At 39.4% G+C, this 18,445-nt stretch overlaps 1 protein-coding gene across 4 annotated transcripts in view; it reads right to left on the reverse strand.

Moving 5' to 3' along the window:
* The window catches only part of HPS5 (HPS5 biogenesis of lysosomal organelles complex 2 subunit 2), a 49,668-nt gene that overhangs the window by 22,979 nt on the left and 8,244 nt on the right, over positions 1–18,445 (reverse strand). For 3 of the 4 annotated variants that reach the window (XM_080687185.1, XM_080687186.1, XM_080687188.1), the window contains 11 exons: positions 16,684–16,794; positions 16,445–16,509; positions 15,803–15,995; positions 14,555–14,688; positions 9,789–10,001; positions 9,436–9,507; positions 5,914–6,002; positions 4,309–4,487; positions 1,986–2,144; positions 1,209–1,395; positions 159–282 (listed from right to left, as the gene is read on the reverse strand). In XM_080687185.1, coding sequence (XP_080543311.1) covers positions 159–282; positions 1,209–1,395; positions 1,986–2,144; positions 4,309–4,487; positions 5,914–6,002; positions 9,436–9,507; positions 9,789–10,001; positions 14,555–14,688; positions 15,803–15,995; positions 16,445–16,509; positions 16,684–16,794 — 1,526 coding nt within the window. The remainder of the gene's footprint in view (positions 1–158; positions 283–1,208; positions 1,396–1,985; positions 2,145–4,308; positions 4,488–5,913; positions 6,003–9,435; positions 9,508–9,788; positions 10,002–14,554; positions 14,689–15,802; positions 15,996–16,444; positions 16,510–16,683; positions 16,795–18,445) is intronic. The other variant, XM_080687187.1, reaches the window with a different exon arrangement.

Genomic DNA, 18,445 nt, shown 5'->3' on the forward strand with positions numbered 1-18,445 from the left:
TCACTGTCCAGGCCTTGGGATGTACCCGTGCACAAATTTGGTGCACCAGGCCTCTAGTAAATAAAATACAATGTCTCTCCATTCTCAGCACAGAAGTATCTAAGAGGACAAAGAAAGTAAAGCCAGAATGGGATTAAATGACAAGACAATTAGTTTACCTTTCCTTGACAGCCTGAAGAGACACAAGAGGAGATGGAGAGCGAAATGATAATGGAATGCCGAAGGGGAGAAAAGTTTCATTCTTATCTGTCTCATACGTCACTGGAACATGAGAAACATTATCTGATGAATTAAATCAAGGGAAAGAAACAAAATCTAATCATATGGGAGTTTTTTAACCTTTAAAGAAATTCTGAAATAAATAAACCAAAGGAAATGAAAGATTCAATACCAAAATCACAACTGATCCAGATAAAAATGAGCAGAACACAGGTTTACAAGATGCATGGGATGGTCCACAGATAAAACACTCAAGCAGGTACCTTCATTTTCCTACTAACCCTGAATCCCCACAAGTCAAAAAGGAAGTTTAAAGTTTCTATAAATCTCTTCTCAACAGTTCGGTCACAGGAATGCTCAAACATCAAAAAGTGTAGGCAATGGCCCCAAAATTGTAGTAATTTTTCAGTCCTAATGGAAAATAATTTGGTTAGTCAGATTAAAATTGCCCCGCTCTTCTGGTTAATGACCTCCTTTCTTAACCTTTCTAGCATTTTGATGCATGATTAAAATTAGGTACTTTACCAATGTTAGCCTAAACATGGGGGGGAGGGGAACAACTACACACAAATCCACTCTTCTACTGGTGAGCAGATCTACAGGTCTGGATGGAAAGTCTATCAACATAATAAAAATAAACACCTTATAGGAAACTCTATGCACAAGATAATCCGGGCAAATAAAAGTGACAGAAATTTAGTGCTTCACATCTGCAACCAATAAAAGACAAACTCAGGCCCTGGCCAGTGTGGCTCAGTTGGTTGAGTGTTGTCCAGTGCACAAAAGGTTGTTGGTTCAATTTCCGGTCAGGTACTTGCGGAGGTTGTGGGCTCATTCCTTGATAGGGGGCATGCAGGAGGCAGCCGATCAATGTTCCCCTCTCACATCAATGTTTCTCTCTCTCCCTCTCCCTTCCTCTCTCTCTAAAAAGTCAATAAACATATTAAAAAATATACATATACTAGTATACAAAAAGACACACTCATCACCCTCATTTCCGTGTGAGCTGCAACACTGATCTGGCTGATCCTCTTCTTGATGTGAGATGAATTCTTTAAGTCTCTCATCTTCTGAGAGGGTTTGGCTGTGAAGGGAACAAGTGTCTTCATCTGACTGACTGCCTCTTCTACTACTAATAATACGATAAATACCAGAGTCCAAGATGCTGAAACTTTCCTAAAAATGAAAAAGAATTCAAAAAAATCAAAGTAAAACTTTCCTTTATAACACAATGTAGCTTTTTAAGAGAAAAGTCAATGGTAAAAGCAAGAAGTCAATAATAACAATTATGGCTTATTAGTACAAACTGGTGAACAAGGTCTAGGCTCCTGGCAGCTGGTCACAGCTAAGTGGGATCATGCTATAATATTTCTCTAGCTTGTCTCCATAAAGCCTGGCAGTGAGAATGGGGAATGAAGAAGACAATCTTGAGCTGCACTGAGACTCAAATTAGCATGAAGAATCTAAAATAATCACATATTAAGAAGAGAACAACTTAACTGTGCTGGAGGTTCTATGAGGTGCATTTGCAAAAAGAATATAATTAAAAATGACAAAACAAAATGTGGCTCCAAGACAAACTTAAACGAAGGCTTCATAGGGCTGTCCAGCAGCTAAAATAAAGCTTCCTTTGATTCCCCCCTCCCCCGCCAAAAAAAATCTACTATGTGGAAAGAAAAATAAGTTTTGGGATTCTAGAGGTGAGTACAACCTAAAGTAGAAAATCTTACTGTACAGAAAAACCCTTTAAAAGTGAGAATACCTACATGTGATGAAATGGAGCTTCTTCTACTGCTGCAAGCTGAATCCAAAGGTTCAAATTTTAAGATCAATTCTTCTAGTTGAGAAATCAAATCACTATAGGTTGTGAGGTCCAGCTGAGATTTCAAGTGCTCCAATTTATCTACAGTCAATGATTTTCTTCCCTAATAAAAGGATAAGTAGAAACCAAATAGAATAGCCTACTATATGTAACTAAATCTGTATTCAAACTAGGGGGCCGGTGCACGAAATTCGTGCACTGGGGGGGGGGGGGGTCCCCCTCAGCCCAGCCTGCCCCCTCTCACATACTGGGAACCCTCAGGGGATGTCCTACTGACGGCTTAGGCCCGCTCCCTTTGTGGGAGGCGACCAGGCTGATCAGGGAAAGGCACCAGCCCCATCACCCCACTGCTGCAGCCAATGCCAGTCACCGCAACCACCAAGGTGTTTTCATCAACACGGACTCCGGTCCCTTCATCATGAAAAAATGACATTTTCAAGATGTGTCTTTCATAAGATATGACATTTCTTTTTTTCTTTCTTTTTTTTTTTTATCCTCACCTGAGGATATGTTTCCATTGACTTTTAGAGAATGTGGAAGAGAAAGGGAAAGACAGAGAGAAACATCAAAGTGAGAGGAACACTTTGATTGGTTACCTCCTGCATGAGCCCTGACCTGGGCCCCAGCCAGGGAGGAGCCTGCAACCTAGGTACATGCCCTTGATCAGAATCTAACCCGGAACCTGCGGTTGGCAAACCTAGGCATTATCCACTGAGCCAAACCGCCTAGGGCAGGATATGACATTTCTTAGCCCTCCAACAGTGGACCTTCGTTTTTTTCCCAGGAATGTGGTGGAAAAGCCCTAGATCACCTTTTTGGATTCTTATACCCAAGTTACTAAGAATATTACCAGTGGCATACAGGGAGTTTAGCCAATGAGCGGTCAGAAAAGGTGTTTCCTCTGTAGTTCACACCTATCTCCTCCGATCTCTGGCTCCACCCCTGCCAAGGCCTAAAGCCTCCAGCCCTGGGCAGGGGACCCTCAGCTCATTCCAATCTCCCGGCTCCGCCCCCGGCCAAGGCCAAAAGCCTCTGGCCAAGGCTTGGTGCCTGGGCGGGGGACCCCCAGCTCGCTCCGATCACTGGGCTCCACCCCCAGCCAAGGCCGCAAGCCTCTGGCCAAGGCTCAGGCCCTGGGCGGGGGACCCCCAGCTCACTCCAATTGCCCAGCTCTGCCCCTGGTCAAGGCAGGCAAGGGCCGTCGGAAAGCTTGGCTTCCTCCATTGCCAGGGAAACCCAAGCCTCCCTCCTGCTCTCTGTGGCCACAACCATCTTGGTTAGGTTTATTTGCATATTCGCTCCTGATTGGCTTGTGGGCGTGGCTTGTGGGTGTAGCAGAGGTACTGTCAATTTTCATATTACTCTTTTATTAGATAGGATGGCCCATATATTTAAGGAGGTCTAACATAGAACATAAAACCTCAGAAGTGCTTTAAAAAAGGCTTAACAATGCCGAAACCGGTTTGGCTCAATGGATAGAGCGTCAGCCTGCGGACTGAAAGGTCCCAGGTTCGATTCCGGTCAAGGGCATGTGCCTTGGTTGCGGGCATATCCCCAGTGGGGAGTGTGCAGGAGGCAGCTGATCGATGTTTCTCTCTCATCGATGTTTCTAACTCTCTATCCCTCTCCCTTCCTCTCTGTAAAAAATCAATAAAATATATTAAAAAAATATATAAATAAATAAAAATAAAAATAAAAAAGGCTTAACAAGCGAGTGAAAGGAGAATTACCTTAGGAATTAAGACTTTAATTAGGATTTACTGTATGCACAATCATCCCCCTTAAAACAAAGTCTGAGCCCTAACTGGTTTGGCTCAGTGGATAGAGAGTTGGCCTGCGGACTCAAGGGACCCAGGTTCGATTCTGGTCAGAGGCATGTACCTTGGTTGCAGGCACATACCCAGTAGAGAGTGTGCAGGAGGCAACTGATCGATGTTTCTCTCTCATCGATGTTTCTAACTCTCTACCCCTCTCCCTTTCTCTCTGTAAAAAATTAATCAAATATATTTTTTAAAAAATAAAACAAAGTCTGAAATTCAAATAAATTTGTGAGTAAACTTGATTTTTTTTTAAATGGAAAGTATACCCTTTTTCTTACCCTCCACCCACCCCTAGATTTATTTGTCATGCTTCCTTTGGGAATTCACTGCTGCTTTATCTGTAGGTCATACAGAAAGGGCTAGTTAAGCCAAGAAACTTTGTAGCACAATCTTGCAAGCTAGGATGGTTGTAACAACCCAGATGAATATGTAAGCTCTCTGACTCACTCTGCCAGCAATGAGAGAATTTTGGAAAAGACAGCAAGTGTGAGCAGCCAGGTTCCAAAGGCCTCTCCTTAGCAGGCGTTCCACACAGCGTTCCACAGATAAAAGGGAAAGATGTGAGATTTTCCCATTTAGATGCAAACAGAACAGCTCATTCTTGAAGACAGCCACATCCTGAATATCTACAAAAACCAAAGGGTGGGGTGAGCACACTGGATGTTAAACAAATATTCCTTTTCCATTTTTGCAAGGGTTGAAATTATTCTAATAAATTCACTTTTTCATTAGGTTTGGCTTGATCGAATTTCATCTTTTTATATTTTCATTTCAATGAAGAAATAATATTTTAGACACTATTCTAAAAAGAATAAGAATAAAAGAAACAGAAAAAAACGCATCTCTCTGATCCGAAGTCCTATTTTAAAATGCTATTTTCTGTAAAAGAAATTGGGACTTTAAAAGAGGACACTCTACATTAGAGACCAGACTATGACATTTATGAGAGTTATCATCTAATGTCAAGTAATGGATTTTAACATACTATGTAAATCAACAAACAGTTTATAGAAAAATAAAAACAGAACATCATGAAAGTACTTAATGCAGACTATCACGAAAGGACTTTAAAAACTAGTTTTAATATCACTAATGTGGAATCTAATAAGATGGTCTCATAGAAACAGTAAAATGGTGGTTTCCAGGGACTGGGGTTATGGAGGAATTGGGATATGTTGGTCAAAGGATACACACATGCAAGAGGAAGATTAATAAATTCTAGAGATCCAAAGCACAGCATTGTGATTATAGTAAAAAATACTGTATTATATATTTCAAAGTTGCTAAGAGATAGACCTTAAATGATCTTACCACAAAAGGTGGTAATCATATTGCAATATATAAATGAACCAAACCAACACACTGTACAACCTTAAACGTATACAATATATATGTCAATTTTTAAAAGTCTAAAAAGGAGAAACAAATTAGTTTTCATGGGATACCCTTAGGGTACTTAATCCATAAGAAGTCAATGCTGATCAGAATCAATAAGTAATGGTTTCTTTCTTTTTATGTTTTTACAAAGCAGAAAATGACCCAAAAGTCAAATATACTCCCTGAAAAGCAATGCTAAAAAAAGCTAAATTTCCTCCATTTCTGGTTTTAACCAAAAGAATACGGAGATTGATTTTCTCGGTTTCAGTCATTTACATTGGCTATTGTTCCCATAAGGACTTTTTGAACCCCAAACTATTGAGACACAAAAAAGGAGTTAAAGCAAGACTTCCAATAGGAGTAAAGATTCAGGATAAGTAGAGAAGGGAAAATGAACCCATTCAATCCTAAACAGTAGTTACTAATATTTAAGAATAAATAAAAACTATATTTAAAAGTTTAAAAGGCATGAGGAAATAAATAACTGAGTACAAATTCACAAATGTATGCTTGTGAACTACCTTACAAAGGGAAACATCTGATATTAATGTTTAAAAGAAATGTCACCTTGTTCTGTTTTTTTACATCTTACACTACAAGAGAATCCTCCTATAATAATTCAATCTTTCACAAGCATGAGATTGTAAGTTACATAAGAAAGGAAAATATAATTACCTTTGACTTCACTCCAAAGAAGAACCTGAATGTTCTGAGGAACGAAAATATAAATTCCTCTTTCTGTCCAAGTCAACACACAATGCTCACTGCAAAAGAAAATGGAAGGAATCAAGAGAATTCTAGTTTGCTCAGATATAGTTTATGATATAATTCCTTGCATTCAGACCTTCATATTAGCTATCAAAGTAAAATTAGCCTGTACAAAGAAAATATAAAAGTGTATCAGCCAACCTCTTTTCTGTCTCTAACAACATACTGCTAAAAAAAGTTATATAATGCCAACTGGGAAAAATTCAATATATATGCTAAATATCTTCTAGAAAAAGAAAACAAAAGGTTGGTATGTTTCCTGATGTTTGTTAAAGCTGCTAAACTTCCCATGTGTTATGACAGGGGTACATTTAAAACAAAGACTAAACATAGCACCTCCCCACCAGTCACTGCTCCAGTGAGCCACTTTAAGGGATGGTAATATTTTGATATCCTTAGTTGTGTGTAAGTAAGAAAGGTTGGAAATTCCCAGTCAACTATGTGCCAGGAGCTTTACTGAAGACTCTACCTAGAATATCTAACCCTGTAGCAACTCATCAAGATAAGTGTGTTGTCTGTATTTTTTTCTAATTTGAAGTGCAGAAACATGAAAATATATGCCCAAGGCCATTCAGCATGAATGCATAAGAGTCAGAATTTATACCAAGAACCCGCTGGGCTCCAAAACCTAGACTTTTCTCTCTATGCCTCCCAAAATCTACTTCTTCCCTTATTTATCCTCTCCAACTGTTACCTGGAATCCAAATTATTCCTCTTTACTGCATTCTCAAAAAGTCATAGATTTCCTACCTGCCAAACCCAATAACCCTTCCTCATTTCCCTTCTTGATCCCTAAGCAAGGGCCAATCCTTCTGGCTGTCCTTCTTTCCAGAATCTCGCCTCCCTGGACTCTGGGACACTGTACTTTCTTGGTCCGCTTTCCTTTCCAGTTCCTGCCCTGGTACTCTTCATCTCTGTTCATCTCTTTCTATAATCCTTTGCTCATATATTTCACTTACTCTCTCAAAGCTACTACTATTTTTTACATACCACTGGTAATCTCTGCTTCTTGGCTTCACCAGGGCATTCCCCAACTTATAATGCTCTCATTCTAGCCACTTCTCAAGGATCAGAAGTTGTACTCACCTCTGAAGTCCTTCTCTGATGGCTCACAGCAATTGCTTTTCTTCCTGCACCCAACCTATCTCTTGCCAATGCTGCTCATATGGCATTAATCATGTACTGCACTGTCACAACTCTTATTTTTTTATTGTTGGTAAACTTTTTGTAGACATAAACCACATCTTTCCAACAAAATATAATCTTGAGATCAGGGACATTTTTTTTTAATGCACCCAAGGGTACTAAAAATTGTACCATGTAATAATGAAACTAAGAGTGATATTTAACACAAATATTAAACATTTTGCCAATATAAGACCCAGACCTTTGTCACAAAGATGGAAAATATGGTCAGAATCCTAGTCCAAAGTAAGTAAAATTAGAAGGCTGCCTTCAGGAGCCAAAGGAGAAAAAAATGAGAGGCCAGAGGATCCCTGAGTAAAGAGATACAGGATCATGATTTTGATACTAAACTTGATATTCAACTTGGAAAGATCCCTCAGAAGTACAAACTAGATTAGATTGGGGGGGGGGGGCGGTGATTAGGGAATAGATAAGAGCTGATACTTTGTAATTTATATATCCCTCATCCCCTTATCCCTTCACTGATAACAGACTGGGACACAAGCCTAACAGCATTATTTAAGAAGGGAAAGTGATAACAATGTACTAACAAAGAAAGTATAAAATATGCTTTCTTGTAGGATTTGTGGGTATAACAGTAATGATTACCACAAGACACAAGTATACAGGTAGGAAATAATAGAAAACAAAGGCTCTCCTACTCATGGTTTCTCAAAAAAATCTTTGTTGAATTCTTTAATTTAGCTACTTTTTGAGAGCCTTAAATGTCTTTTGCACTGCACCCACAGTAAAAGAGTTGACAACCTGGTGCTGGGATGGATGTCTATAATACAGTGAAATAGGGGTGATGATGAAGGAATGAACAAGATGTGACAACAGTGCACAGGAATACGTGCCTAGTCTAAGCAGCATTAGGAGTCAGCAAAAGCTTCAAAGTGGCATTAATTATTGCTTACACTGAGGCATAGCCAGAGGCAGATCATGAAGGGCTTTGTTTGGTATGGCAGAAGCTGTAATGGGAACTTTAAATAGCTTTTACTCAAAGGAATAATAGCTCTACCAGGAGAACCAGCAAACTGTAGCCTCGCTATTAGAAAACATACTTTCGGGTAAGGGACTTCCCCATACCCCACACACTATAGTCCACAAATATTTATTAACTGTCTATATATGCCAGGCACTATACTAAGCACTGAGAATAAATAGTGAAAGAACAGACATGGCACCCTCATGAAGTTTACTAAGAGTAAGACGGGCATAAATACTGCAGGCATATATAATTTTAAACTGTGATAAGAGCCATAAAGAAAGAGTTTTTAGTATGCTTTATCTAATTGTGAACAAAAAATAACTGTCTCCAGTAACTTTCAGGATACTTTACAATTTACTTTTAAATACTTCAGTGTAGGTAGTGAGACATATACATACATTAGTTAGGGGCAATTAGTTAACATTTCAAGTGTTTAAAAAAAATCACATTCTAAGAACAGTTAGTTAGCCTTTGAAAAACCCCAATCAGGAGTCTACACTTCAGGGTACCTATAGTCAGCTCTAAATAATATTCTCTGAATCTGCATTAGAGACCTTATGCATTGGCTAAATATTTTCCATTGTTGAAATAAGTAGAGTTCCAGGCACATGGATTTGGCTGGAAATCACACTGGCATCCCCATGCTTGCAGAACAAGGTGTAATTGGCAAGCCCCGCAGCTGACAGCCTTTAGTAGCACTCTGGGTTGCTACTTAAAGATGGACTTTTGCATTGAATCCAGTAGAAGGCTAACTGAACCCTGATATTAAAATATGGACAGCTGAATCTACCTCAGGTAGATCTTTCATTCAAGGCACTTGTCAGAATACTTAAAGGACCGAGAGCCAAAGTTTCACCAAGCTTACAAGAACAAGTTCTAGCCCTAGCCGGTTTGGCTCAGTGGATGGAGCGTCGGCCTGCGGACTCGAGGTCCCAGGTTCGATTCCGGTCAAGGGCATGTATCCTGGTTGCGGGCACTTCCCCAGTAGGGGGTGTGCAAGAGGCAGCTGATCGATGTTTCTCTCTCATCGATGTTTCTAGCTCTCTGTCCCTCTCCCTTCCTCTCTGTAAAAAAAATCAATAAAATATATTAAAAAAAAAAAAAAGAACAAGTTCTACAACTATTTTTGTCCTTGCCTACTAAGAATTAAAATTTAATAAAAAAATAATCTTTAAAAGATAACTGCCCTTGAGCAAGAAACAAAGGGAAAAAGTTGTGTGTGTGTGTTTTAAGGATCAAATGGAAAAACTTACCTAAGATGCAAGAGTTTGGGAAAAGACAAAGACTGGGAGGACCCAACTGTATGATCATACTGAGGTTCTGATCTAGGAAGTAAACACACCCATTAATGATTTCATCACAACATAAAAGCATGTTTTCCCTACATAGGAAAATTTTTGCCTCCAAACACACCAAATGCCTAATTACATGTGCCCTTATTCAATTTGCTTTAAATTATATGAAAGATAATTGGTGAAAAGACTTTTTGTTTTCTCTGAATCTTTTAAGGCATAATCTTTTAACACATATATCAGAGACTTCAACCCAACATCTCCATGAAAGTTCCTCAAATACTCCCTACCAGCCATACAAATCATTACCTTACCTGAGAGTAATCACAGGGAGAGGTGGCGATGAGAGGAGTTTCTTAAATTGATGTGTACTTATAACTTCCCCATCAAAGTTCACTTCCCACATTCTGGAGCCAGGACGAGCACAATATATTAGAGGTTGCTGGCCTGAAGCACACCTTCCAGGGAAGAAACAAGCTCCATATTCTCCATCTCTTTCCTTGTTTCCAATTTTCCAAAATTTTTCTCTAAGACCCAAAAAGGAAGAGAAAGCATATTTACCTACAAAAAAGTAAAAAACAATGGCACTACAAATCAGCATGGCCATAGTAACTCTACCCACAATGTCCTCTCATCATTCACATGAGCAGTATACTTCTGGACAGAACACAGAATGGGAAGGTCAGAACAAGGTTCTAGCTCTGAGTTGCCATTAACTCTTTCTGTGACAGGAAGCAAACCATTTCACATTAGTTTATTATCCACAGAAGGAGGGGCTCAGAATTAATGTGACAACCCTTTTCAAATCTAAAAAATGAGTGTTACCAAACCATTTCATACATCTGTAAATCCTACTGATTGCTTCCCAAATCACCTTGTTCTTTGGCCATTCCATGGAAAAGCTAATCTACCTCTCCAGCACTGTCTCCAAGCCACTCCCCTGCCACAAACACCCAATAATCTCTCTATCTTTCCTCAAAATGCTAAATCCTTCTGGGAACTCTGTTCTCTTATGATTATATAAGCTAGATATATATGAGTTTAACACACCGTCTGGAACATGGAAAGTGATAATGATGAAGATGTCTTTTTCTAAAAACTCCTTTTCTTACTCTTCATGACTTAGCTCCAACATTCTTCCTCTGAGATTTCCCTGACTCCCATAAGCTGAATTACATGCTTCCCATGCTATGTTTTCATAGCACTTATCACATTATATATGGCAATTGTGTCTATTTGAACAGATTATGACTTACTCCAAGACAAAGGCCATTTCTTATTCCTCTTTGGTTGAATTCCCAGTATATAGCACAGCATCTGGCCCATAGGAAGCACTCAATACAATGTAATGCTCTGTATACTCAAACCCTTTTTTCTTTTAGCTGTAAAGTTGTTGATTTTGCCATTGGATTAATCCACACAAACCCTTTTATTAGATAACGATCTAATATGCTCTTTAGTGTGAATTTACCAGTGACTTAGATAATTCAATAAATAACTCTGTCCTTATTTCCTTCATAAAAAAAATACAACATTAGCTTTACTCTGAGAACATGAATGTGAAAGTCCTTAGAAATGTGCAATATAGGAAGTTATGATTTTATTACTTATGTTCCTTATTTGAGAAATAAAATATATTTCTTGCTTATTTTATATCCTCTGTGATACTTAATACAGTGCTAAGGATCCAGAGACATAGACTAAATGTTTGCCAAGTGAAGAAATACAGTCAACTCATTTGCTTGCTCATTAATCTTGTTTTCTACAATTTCAAACAATAGATGACAGGCACTTCATATACATTATCTTAATTAATCCTGAAAACTATCTCTACATTCTGGAGGGGGAAACTGTTATTTTGCAAAGTTTAAAAAGTGGCAGAACCATGCCCTAGCCAGTTTGGCTCAATGGATAGAGCATCCACCTGCGGTCTGAAGGACCCGGGTTCGATTCCGGTTAAGGGCACATGCCTGGGTTGTGGGCTCGATCCCCAATAGGGGGTGTGCAGGAGGCAGCTGATCAATGATTCTCTCTCATCATTGATGTTTCTATCTCTCCCTCTCCCTTCCTCTCTGAAATCAATAAAAATACATTTAAAAATATATATTAAAAAATAAATAAAAAGTGGCAGAACCAGCCCTGGCCAGTGTGGCTCAGTTGGTTGGAGCCTCGTCCTGTGCACCAGAAGGTCAAGGGTTCAATTCCCAGTCAGGCACATACCCAGGTTTTGGGTTCAATCCCCAGTCAGGGTGTATACGATTGATAAATTAGCCTGGCCTGTGTGGCTCAGTATTGAGCGTCAACCTATAAACCAGAAAGTGCCGGTTCAATTCTCGGTCAGGGTACATGCCCAGGTTTTGGGCTTGATCTCCAGTAGTGAGCCTGCAGGAGGGAGCTGATCAAGGATTCTCTCTCATCATCAATGTTTCCATCTCTCCCTCTCTGAAATCAATAAAAATCTATATATATAAAAGGGTAATATGGAAATCAACCAGACGGCGGAATGACCAGTTGGCTATGACACACACTGACAACCAGGGGGCAGACACTAAACGCAGGAGCTGCCCCCACCCACAGGTCCCGATCACCTGATGGGGAACCAGGAACCAGAGGTGGGTGGCAGCAGACATGGGCGGTGCCATGGCCCCAACTGCAGTCACCCCACACACAGAGGGCAACCAGGGGTAGCAGGGGGCAGGGCCAGCGAGCGGGCAGGAACGGTCAACCTCTTGGTCCCTCCCCCGGCCAGCAGGCTCCAATCACCCAATGGGGAACTGGGAACCAGGGGTGGGTGGCGGCAGACGTGGGCGGCGCTGGGGCCCCAATTGCCCCGATCACCTGGGCAGACAGTGGCAGTGCAGCAGGACATGGGGCCAGCTGCCAGAAGCCAGGGAATATCAGCCCTGATCACAGGCCAGACCTAGGGACCCTACCCGGACATGAATTTCGTGTGCTGGGCCTCTAGTATATTTAAAAAGAAAAAAAATTATGGTACTATCCATGTCCCCAAAACTGAATTCTAATTTACTGAAATTAGGCATTTCTAAAATATGTTATTTTAGCAGTAAGTTCTATGTTATTCACATAACAAGCCACACCCCTGTGAAATGGCAAAATAATGGTTAGCAACTCTAGGTTTATTGCAGAGGGAAAAATAAACCTTTACTTATTTAGCTCTTAAAGTGTTTCATATATATAATTTCATCAGATCCTCCAAACAATCCTAATAAAAGTGTTTTCACAGTGTTCTGACCATTTATTAGAATTTCAGCCAAATTTTTCTTTTTTTTTTTTAATTGATTTCAGAGAGGGAGAGGGAGAAAGAGATAGAAACATCAATGATGAGAGAGAATCAACTATCAGCTGCCTCCTGCACACCCCCTGCTGGGGATCGAGTCCTCAACCAGGGCATGCCCTTGACAGGAATCCAACCTGGGACTCTTCAGAGTGCAGGCCAATGCTCTATCCACTGAGCCAAACCGGCTAGGGTTCAGCCAAATTTCTGAATTGGGCCATTTGATAAACTTGAAAACCTACAGATGAAAAATAATTAAGAACTTTGTGAAACTCACAAGTATTTTATAAAATCTCAAAGGGTGGAGTTAATGGCCAAAGGTCCAATGTCAAAGGTGTATTAGAAGTAACTGAGGTAACAGGAAGGGCACAGAATCAGGACAGAAAGGTTCTAGCCTCTTCCCAGCTAGGCCTCAGCTTTCTGATCTACAAAAATTAAAGGGTGACACAGATGAGCTCCAATTCTGTAAGTCTAATCTCACCACTGAACTATAGTCTGAAATAAGTCCGCAGCAAGTGCATTATCCTTCCTGCTCATTGCATGTAAACTGACCACTTGTATCTCAAAGCCTTGCCTCTCTGCTCTCCAGCTAGGTTCTCTGATACCAGACACCTGCCACCTGCTATAACTGGCCTCCTTCCCATGTGCCTTTCTTATCCCAAGAAATAAAAGCAAAGTACATCTCTCTTCATCCTTTCCCCTACCATCCTTGACAGTCAGCAAACATTTCTTCAAACCTTTTGGAATAAATATCCTCCTGCTTTTTCAAATAGCAGTCTCCTGAGATACATGAACCCCTGGAAATACAGACTTTCCAAGACTGGATAGTTCTAAAGAAATCAATTTCCAAACCCTGATTTTCTATATGTACACTTTCGTAAAATGACCTGAGAACCCACCTACTCAGTGTGGCATTTAAAGCTGTCATTCTCAGTGTGGTGCCAATTAAACAACATTTTCCCCACAACTCCTCTACTTAACCCAGATTGGCAAGTTCTAGAATATGCTGATGTCTTTCTCATTTTTCCCCTAAGGGCTGTTCCTTCCTGCTAGAATATCCCCCCTGCCCCTCTTCCTCCAGATTTCATTTACCGAAAATCCTTATCAAAATTACTGGAGCTGGCTAGTAGATTCACTATACAATTCTCTCTTCTTTTGTGTATGCTCAAAATTCTCCCAAAAACATTTTTAAATGGGAAGGTCCTGAGGAATTTTTGCAGGGGGAGGGGGCTAAGGGGAAAGAAGGGGAGCCAGTGAAAATTTCCCTGCAGTGAGAATGGCTAAGGAACTTCAGCATAGTGATATATAATATTCATTTCAAGCTGTTTTCTATTCTGTTCTGGTATTTCATAGATACCTCTTAAATATTCTGTTGCCATTCATTGGACCTTTGGCTCTACCCTTGAGATTTTGGTTGAATATTTGTCAGCTTCACAATTTCTTAATTATTCTTCATCTAATTTTACACTTCAGTAAAATTCCATTAAATATACAACAAACTCAATTAAGGAAACTTCCGATTCCCCATATTAAAACAAGCCTTATTTCGCCTTTCTTCATGGCACTTAGATCATGCTTCAGATAGAGTTAACAGTTCTCTTAGTCACATACTTGACTGAATCAGTATCCTCTATCTCTACTCTCTAACATCAGCTTGCACACAGTTGGTTCCTTATGAATATCTGTATAATTAAATTGAGGGGATTGGGTTAGATTAGACTATTTCTAAGTCCCTTCCAGTTCTTAAATTCTGTATATCCTATGACACATGGTTAGTCAATATACCTTTCAGTGTCACACAAGAAGGATCGAGTGAGTGAAGATACAAGCAGTCTTCCATCCAAATAATCTAACTGGACAACACAGGAGTCAACTGTTGTTATTGTCTGAACAGGAAACATCACAAAGGTAGCAGCTGCCTTAAAGGAACATAACAAAGAAATACGGTTTATTTATCATTACATATACATATAATCTCCTTCTCTACCTTTTAAATGCAAATACTTTGAATAGCAAAGTAAAAACTCTTAAGGGACCAAAATTTGATTTGCCTGTTGGAGTGTCAAAGTTATGTGAAATAATTTGGTACACAACTGCAGAAAAGAAATCTTAAGGCTCTCTTAGTAATGATCCAAACTGAGAGGTTGGAATAAAAAGATGAAGCAAGTTTTCAAATATGTAAGGGAATTTTTCATTTGTAGACAGCATTTCTCCCTTTGGAAGAAAGACAAATTAGGACTGTTCTATGTGTCAGGTTCCAATTATATTTTGGATCAAAACTATAAAGAATCAAGTGATAACATTGATGGGTCATTACGAGCAAACCAGAAGAATATTATGATATGGTAATTAAAATAATTTAGCCAATGGTAGTTAGATCTCTTTTCTGCCAGGATCCTATATGGAAATAAGGAATGAAAAGACAAGTTCCCCACTTCCAATATAATAAATAACCTTTGGAGGAGAGAGATAGTGTAAAGCTGGCTTAATGACAGACTGGAGCATTCTGGTAGGATAACCTGAGACTCAACCCTTCCACCCCAACAGTAACTGTGACACGAAGTCTGGGATCCTCCACAGCTGAGCACAATCCAGGAGGTGCCTTTAAGATTCCATTCACACCAATCTCAGAAAAAATATACCTAGACCCATGAATTTCTTCTACCCTTACAAAAGAGCCTGGGCAATTGATGCCATTTTATTCACACAACTAATAAATTGGCATCTTTCTTAATAGCCTAGTATTAAATAATGTTTTATTTAAGTTAGCCATACAGACAAATTATGAAGTACTATAACAGACAAAGCGTAAATTACTGAAGTTAGCTCACAGAAGCCATTCTGCAACAATATCAAGCTAAACCATGCTCCCATATGTACCACATACTAACAAGTCTCTCAAAATTAATATTCTTGGTTCCAGATCAGTCCCCCAAAAAATTCGGCAGATAAAATTGTGTCCTTTATTTGAAATTCTGTGACATAACACCTTTTATCTCACCCACATATGCAAATAACTGGACTGATTCTTACCCTTGCTTGTTTAGAAGTGTTGAGTTTGATGGCTGAAACTTTCCCCATATGATCACCTACAAAAACTCTAAGAATTGCTGTATCCCAACAGAGAGCTGTAACTTTTCGGCCCTTGTGTTCTGAAGACACATAAATTCGTTCTGGTTTCCCACGACGCTCTTGATTTAATTCCCAAACAACTACAAGACCTTGACTGCAAAAATTGAGACAAAGAAGCAAATTTTTGGCAATGGTGAAAAAGATACAATTTAATTGCATCACAGTATCAACTATACTAAATATATATGTAAACTTGTTCTTTAGAAAAGAGGAAATAGAAAGTCAAGGTATTTATTTCCTTGCATTAGTCTACCAATCCAGCATAACAGAACTCAGATGTTCTAAATTATCTGTTACCTTTCTCTTTTAAGACCACTGAAATGTTGTTGCCTCATTTTAGCATTTTCCACAAACACTAGGGCAACTGACTGTCCATCCTGGTTTGCTGGGGAATGAGAGGTTTCCCAGGACACAGGACTTTCAGTGATAAAAAGTGAGATAGTCCTAGGCAAATCAGGATGGTTGGGCACCCTACACACAGCTACATTTGTTAATTTAAAATGCATCTGGATAAGGTCAGATAGTTTTAAAACAGTTTCTCACCTGGTAGCTACAGCAACATAATCATCATCATGTGAACAACAGGCAACCTGAGAAATTGCTCCTTCCTAGAGCACAAAAAGAAAAAATTTTAGGCAGTTTCACAAAAACGGTATTTTTTTCACTTTTAATTCTCAAGTTTTATATTTTTCTTTTATTCCAAATGATTATTTATAATGGAGAAATTGGCATTTATGAAAGATTCTCAGAATGGTATATGACAGAACTATCCTTAATCTTACCCTATGTGAAAGAAAGAGTCTGTGCTTCCAGCCTTCCTTTTGAATGAGATTGAGACCTCCTCCTGAACTGCCCAAAGCCAACCATTTCCGACAAACAGCTATGCTCGTGCACTAAAAACATGTAAACAGACAAGAGTGAGATCACCACAGTCATTTAATCAAATAAACTATGCACTAGAAATAAATACTGAGGATCTGTGTACCAGGTTCCTCTCCCAGCCACCCCCTGCCCAGTTGGATACCACATAATGGCACTCATGCTCTCATTCTAATATACTGAAAAATACACAAGAAGGAACATTTTGGCTTTTTTTTTTTAATGTATTTTATTGATTTTTTTACAGAGAGGAAGGGAGAGGGTGAGTTAGAAATATCAATGAGAGAGAAACATCAATCAGCTGCCTCCTGCACACTCCCCAATGTGCCTGCAACCAAGGTACATGCCCTTGACTGGAATCGAACCTGGGACTCTTGAGTCCGCAGGCCAACGCTCTAGCCACTGAGCCAAACTGGTCAGGGCCATTTTGGCTTTAAATTGTTAATTTTTGAATCTCAAAATGGCTGAATAGGCTCAATTATATAAATGAGTAATTCATCTTTTGTGCAATTTAGCTTGGTTATTCCAACACTGAGCACAATGATGGAGGATCAATTACGTCTCCAGGGAATACAGCACCACTTTAATCATTTGTTCACTTCAAAAATTTCGCATTCGTATAATCAACATAAACATCCAAAGCTTTCAGAACAAGTGAGACTGCAGAGGACACAGATAAAGGTCACTACATACTATTTTTCCCTACACCCTCACCCTGATGATTCCTCTCCTTATCCACCAGAGAAAGCAGTGGCCATGCTGTACCCCGGGTAAAATTGTTGCTTGGCTGACACATAGACATTCCCAACCCTCTTCAACCTTGCTGCTTTCCACCACAGAAGCTAGAAAACCTAAATATTCACTTGCCCAGTTTCTCTTGCAGTTATGGGGAGTCATGTGGCTCAAATCCAGCTAATAAAACTAAGACGATGGGGCTTCTTGGAAAGCCCTACCTTCCCAAATAAAAGGCAGAGTCCAAAAACTAAGAAAGCCTTTATATTTGGCCCCCTTTTTCTTGCTTGAGATACTAATGGACACATCAAGATTAGAGCCAGGATACTTATCTTGCAACTGTGACTAAAAACCAACATATGGATGATGGTAGAACAGAAAAATGGAGAGCCTGGGTCTTCAGCGAAATCACTGGGCCACAACACTAAACCCAGAAATACTAACCTCCAACAAGGTTAATAACACCATTAATGCTTAAGCCACTATTGGTAAGGTATTCTGTAACTTGAAGCTAAAAACATGTCTGATATCCACCCTTATAATTGTTGCTCATATTACTTTGTCCATTACTCCCTATTCTCCCTTTGCTCAGAGGCTAAAATGGTACTTTGTGTGAGAGCAAAAGTGTAAAAATAAAATTATTTTAAAATTGGTTATGAGACTTGTTCTTCACCATGTTATTCCTGAGTTTATCAAAAGAACTCAGGATTTGAGGGAAGCACATAGAGATAATGACTTTTGCTACAGAGCTAATAACTTTGCTCTGTTCTCTAAATGGAGTGTACATCAAATTCCTTGTTTTGGAATGAGTTTAGTTTAACAGCAGAGGTTCATGTTGCTCAAAACTCATTTATACTATTTTATTTTCAATCAAATACATTACTTTCTGAGAGAAGATGGAAAGATTACTGAGAGGGGGGAAAATCAGCAATC

The sequence above is a fragment of the Plecotus auritus genome (assembly GCF_963455305.1).
Source record: "Plecotus auritus genome assembly, chromosome: 9".
NCBI lineage: Eukaryota > Metazoa > Chordata > Mammalia > Chiroptera > Vespertilionidae > Plecotus > Plecotus auritus.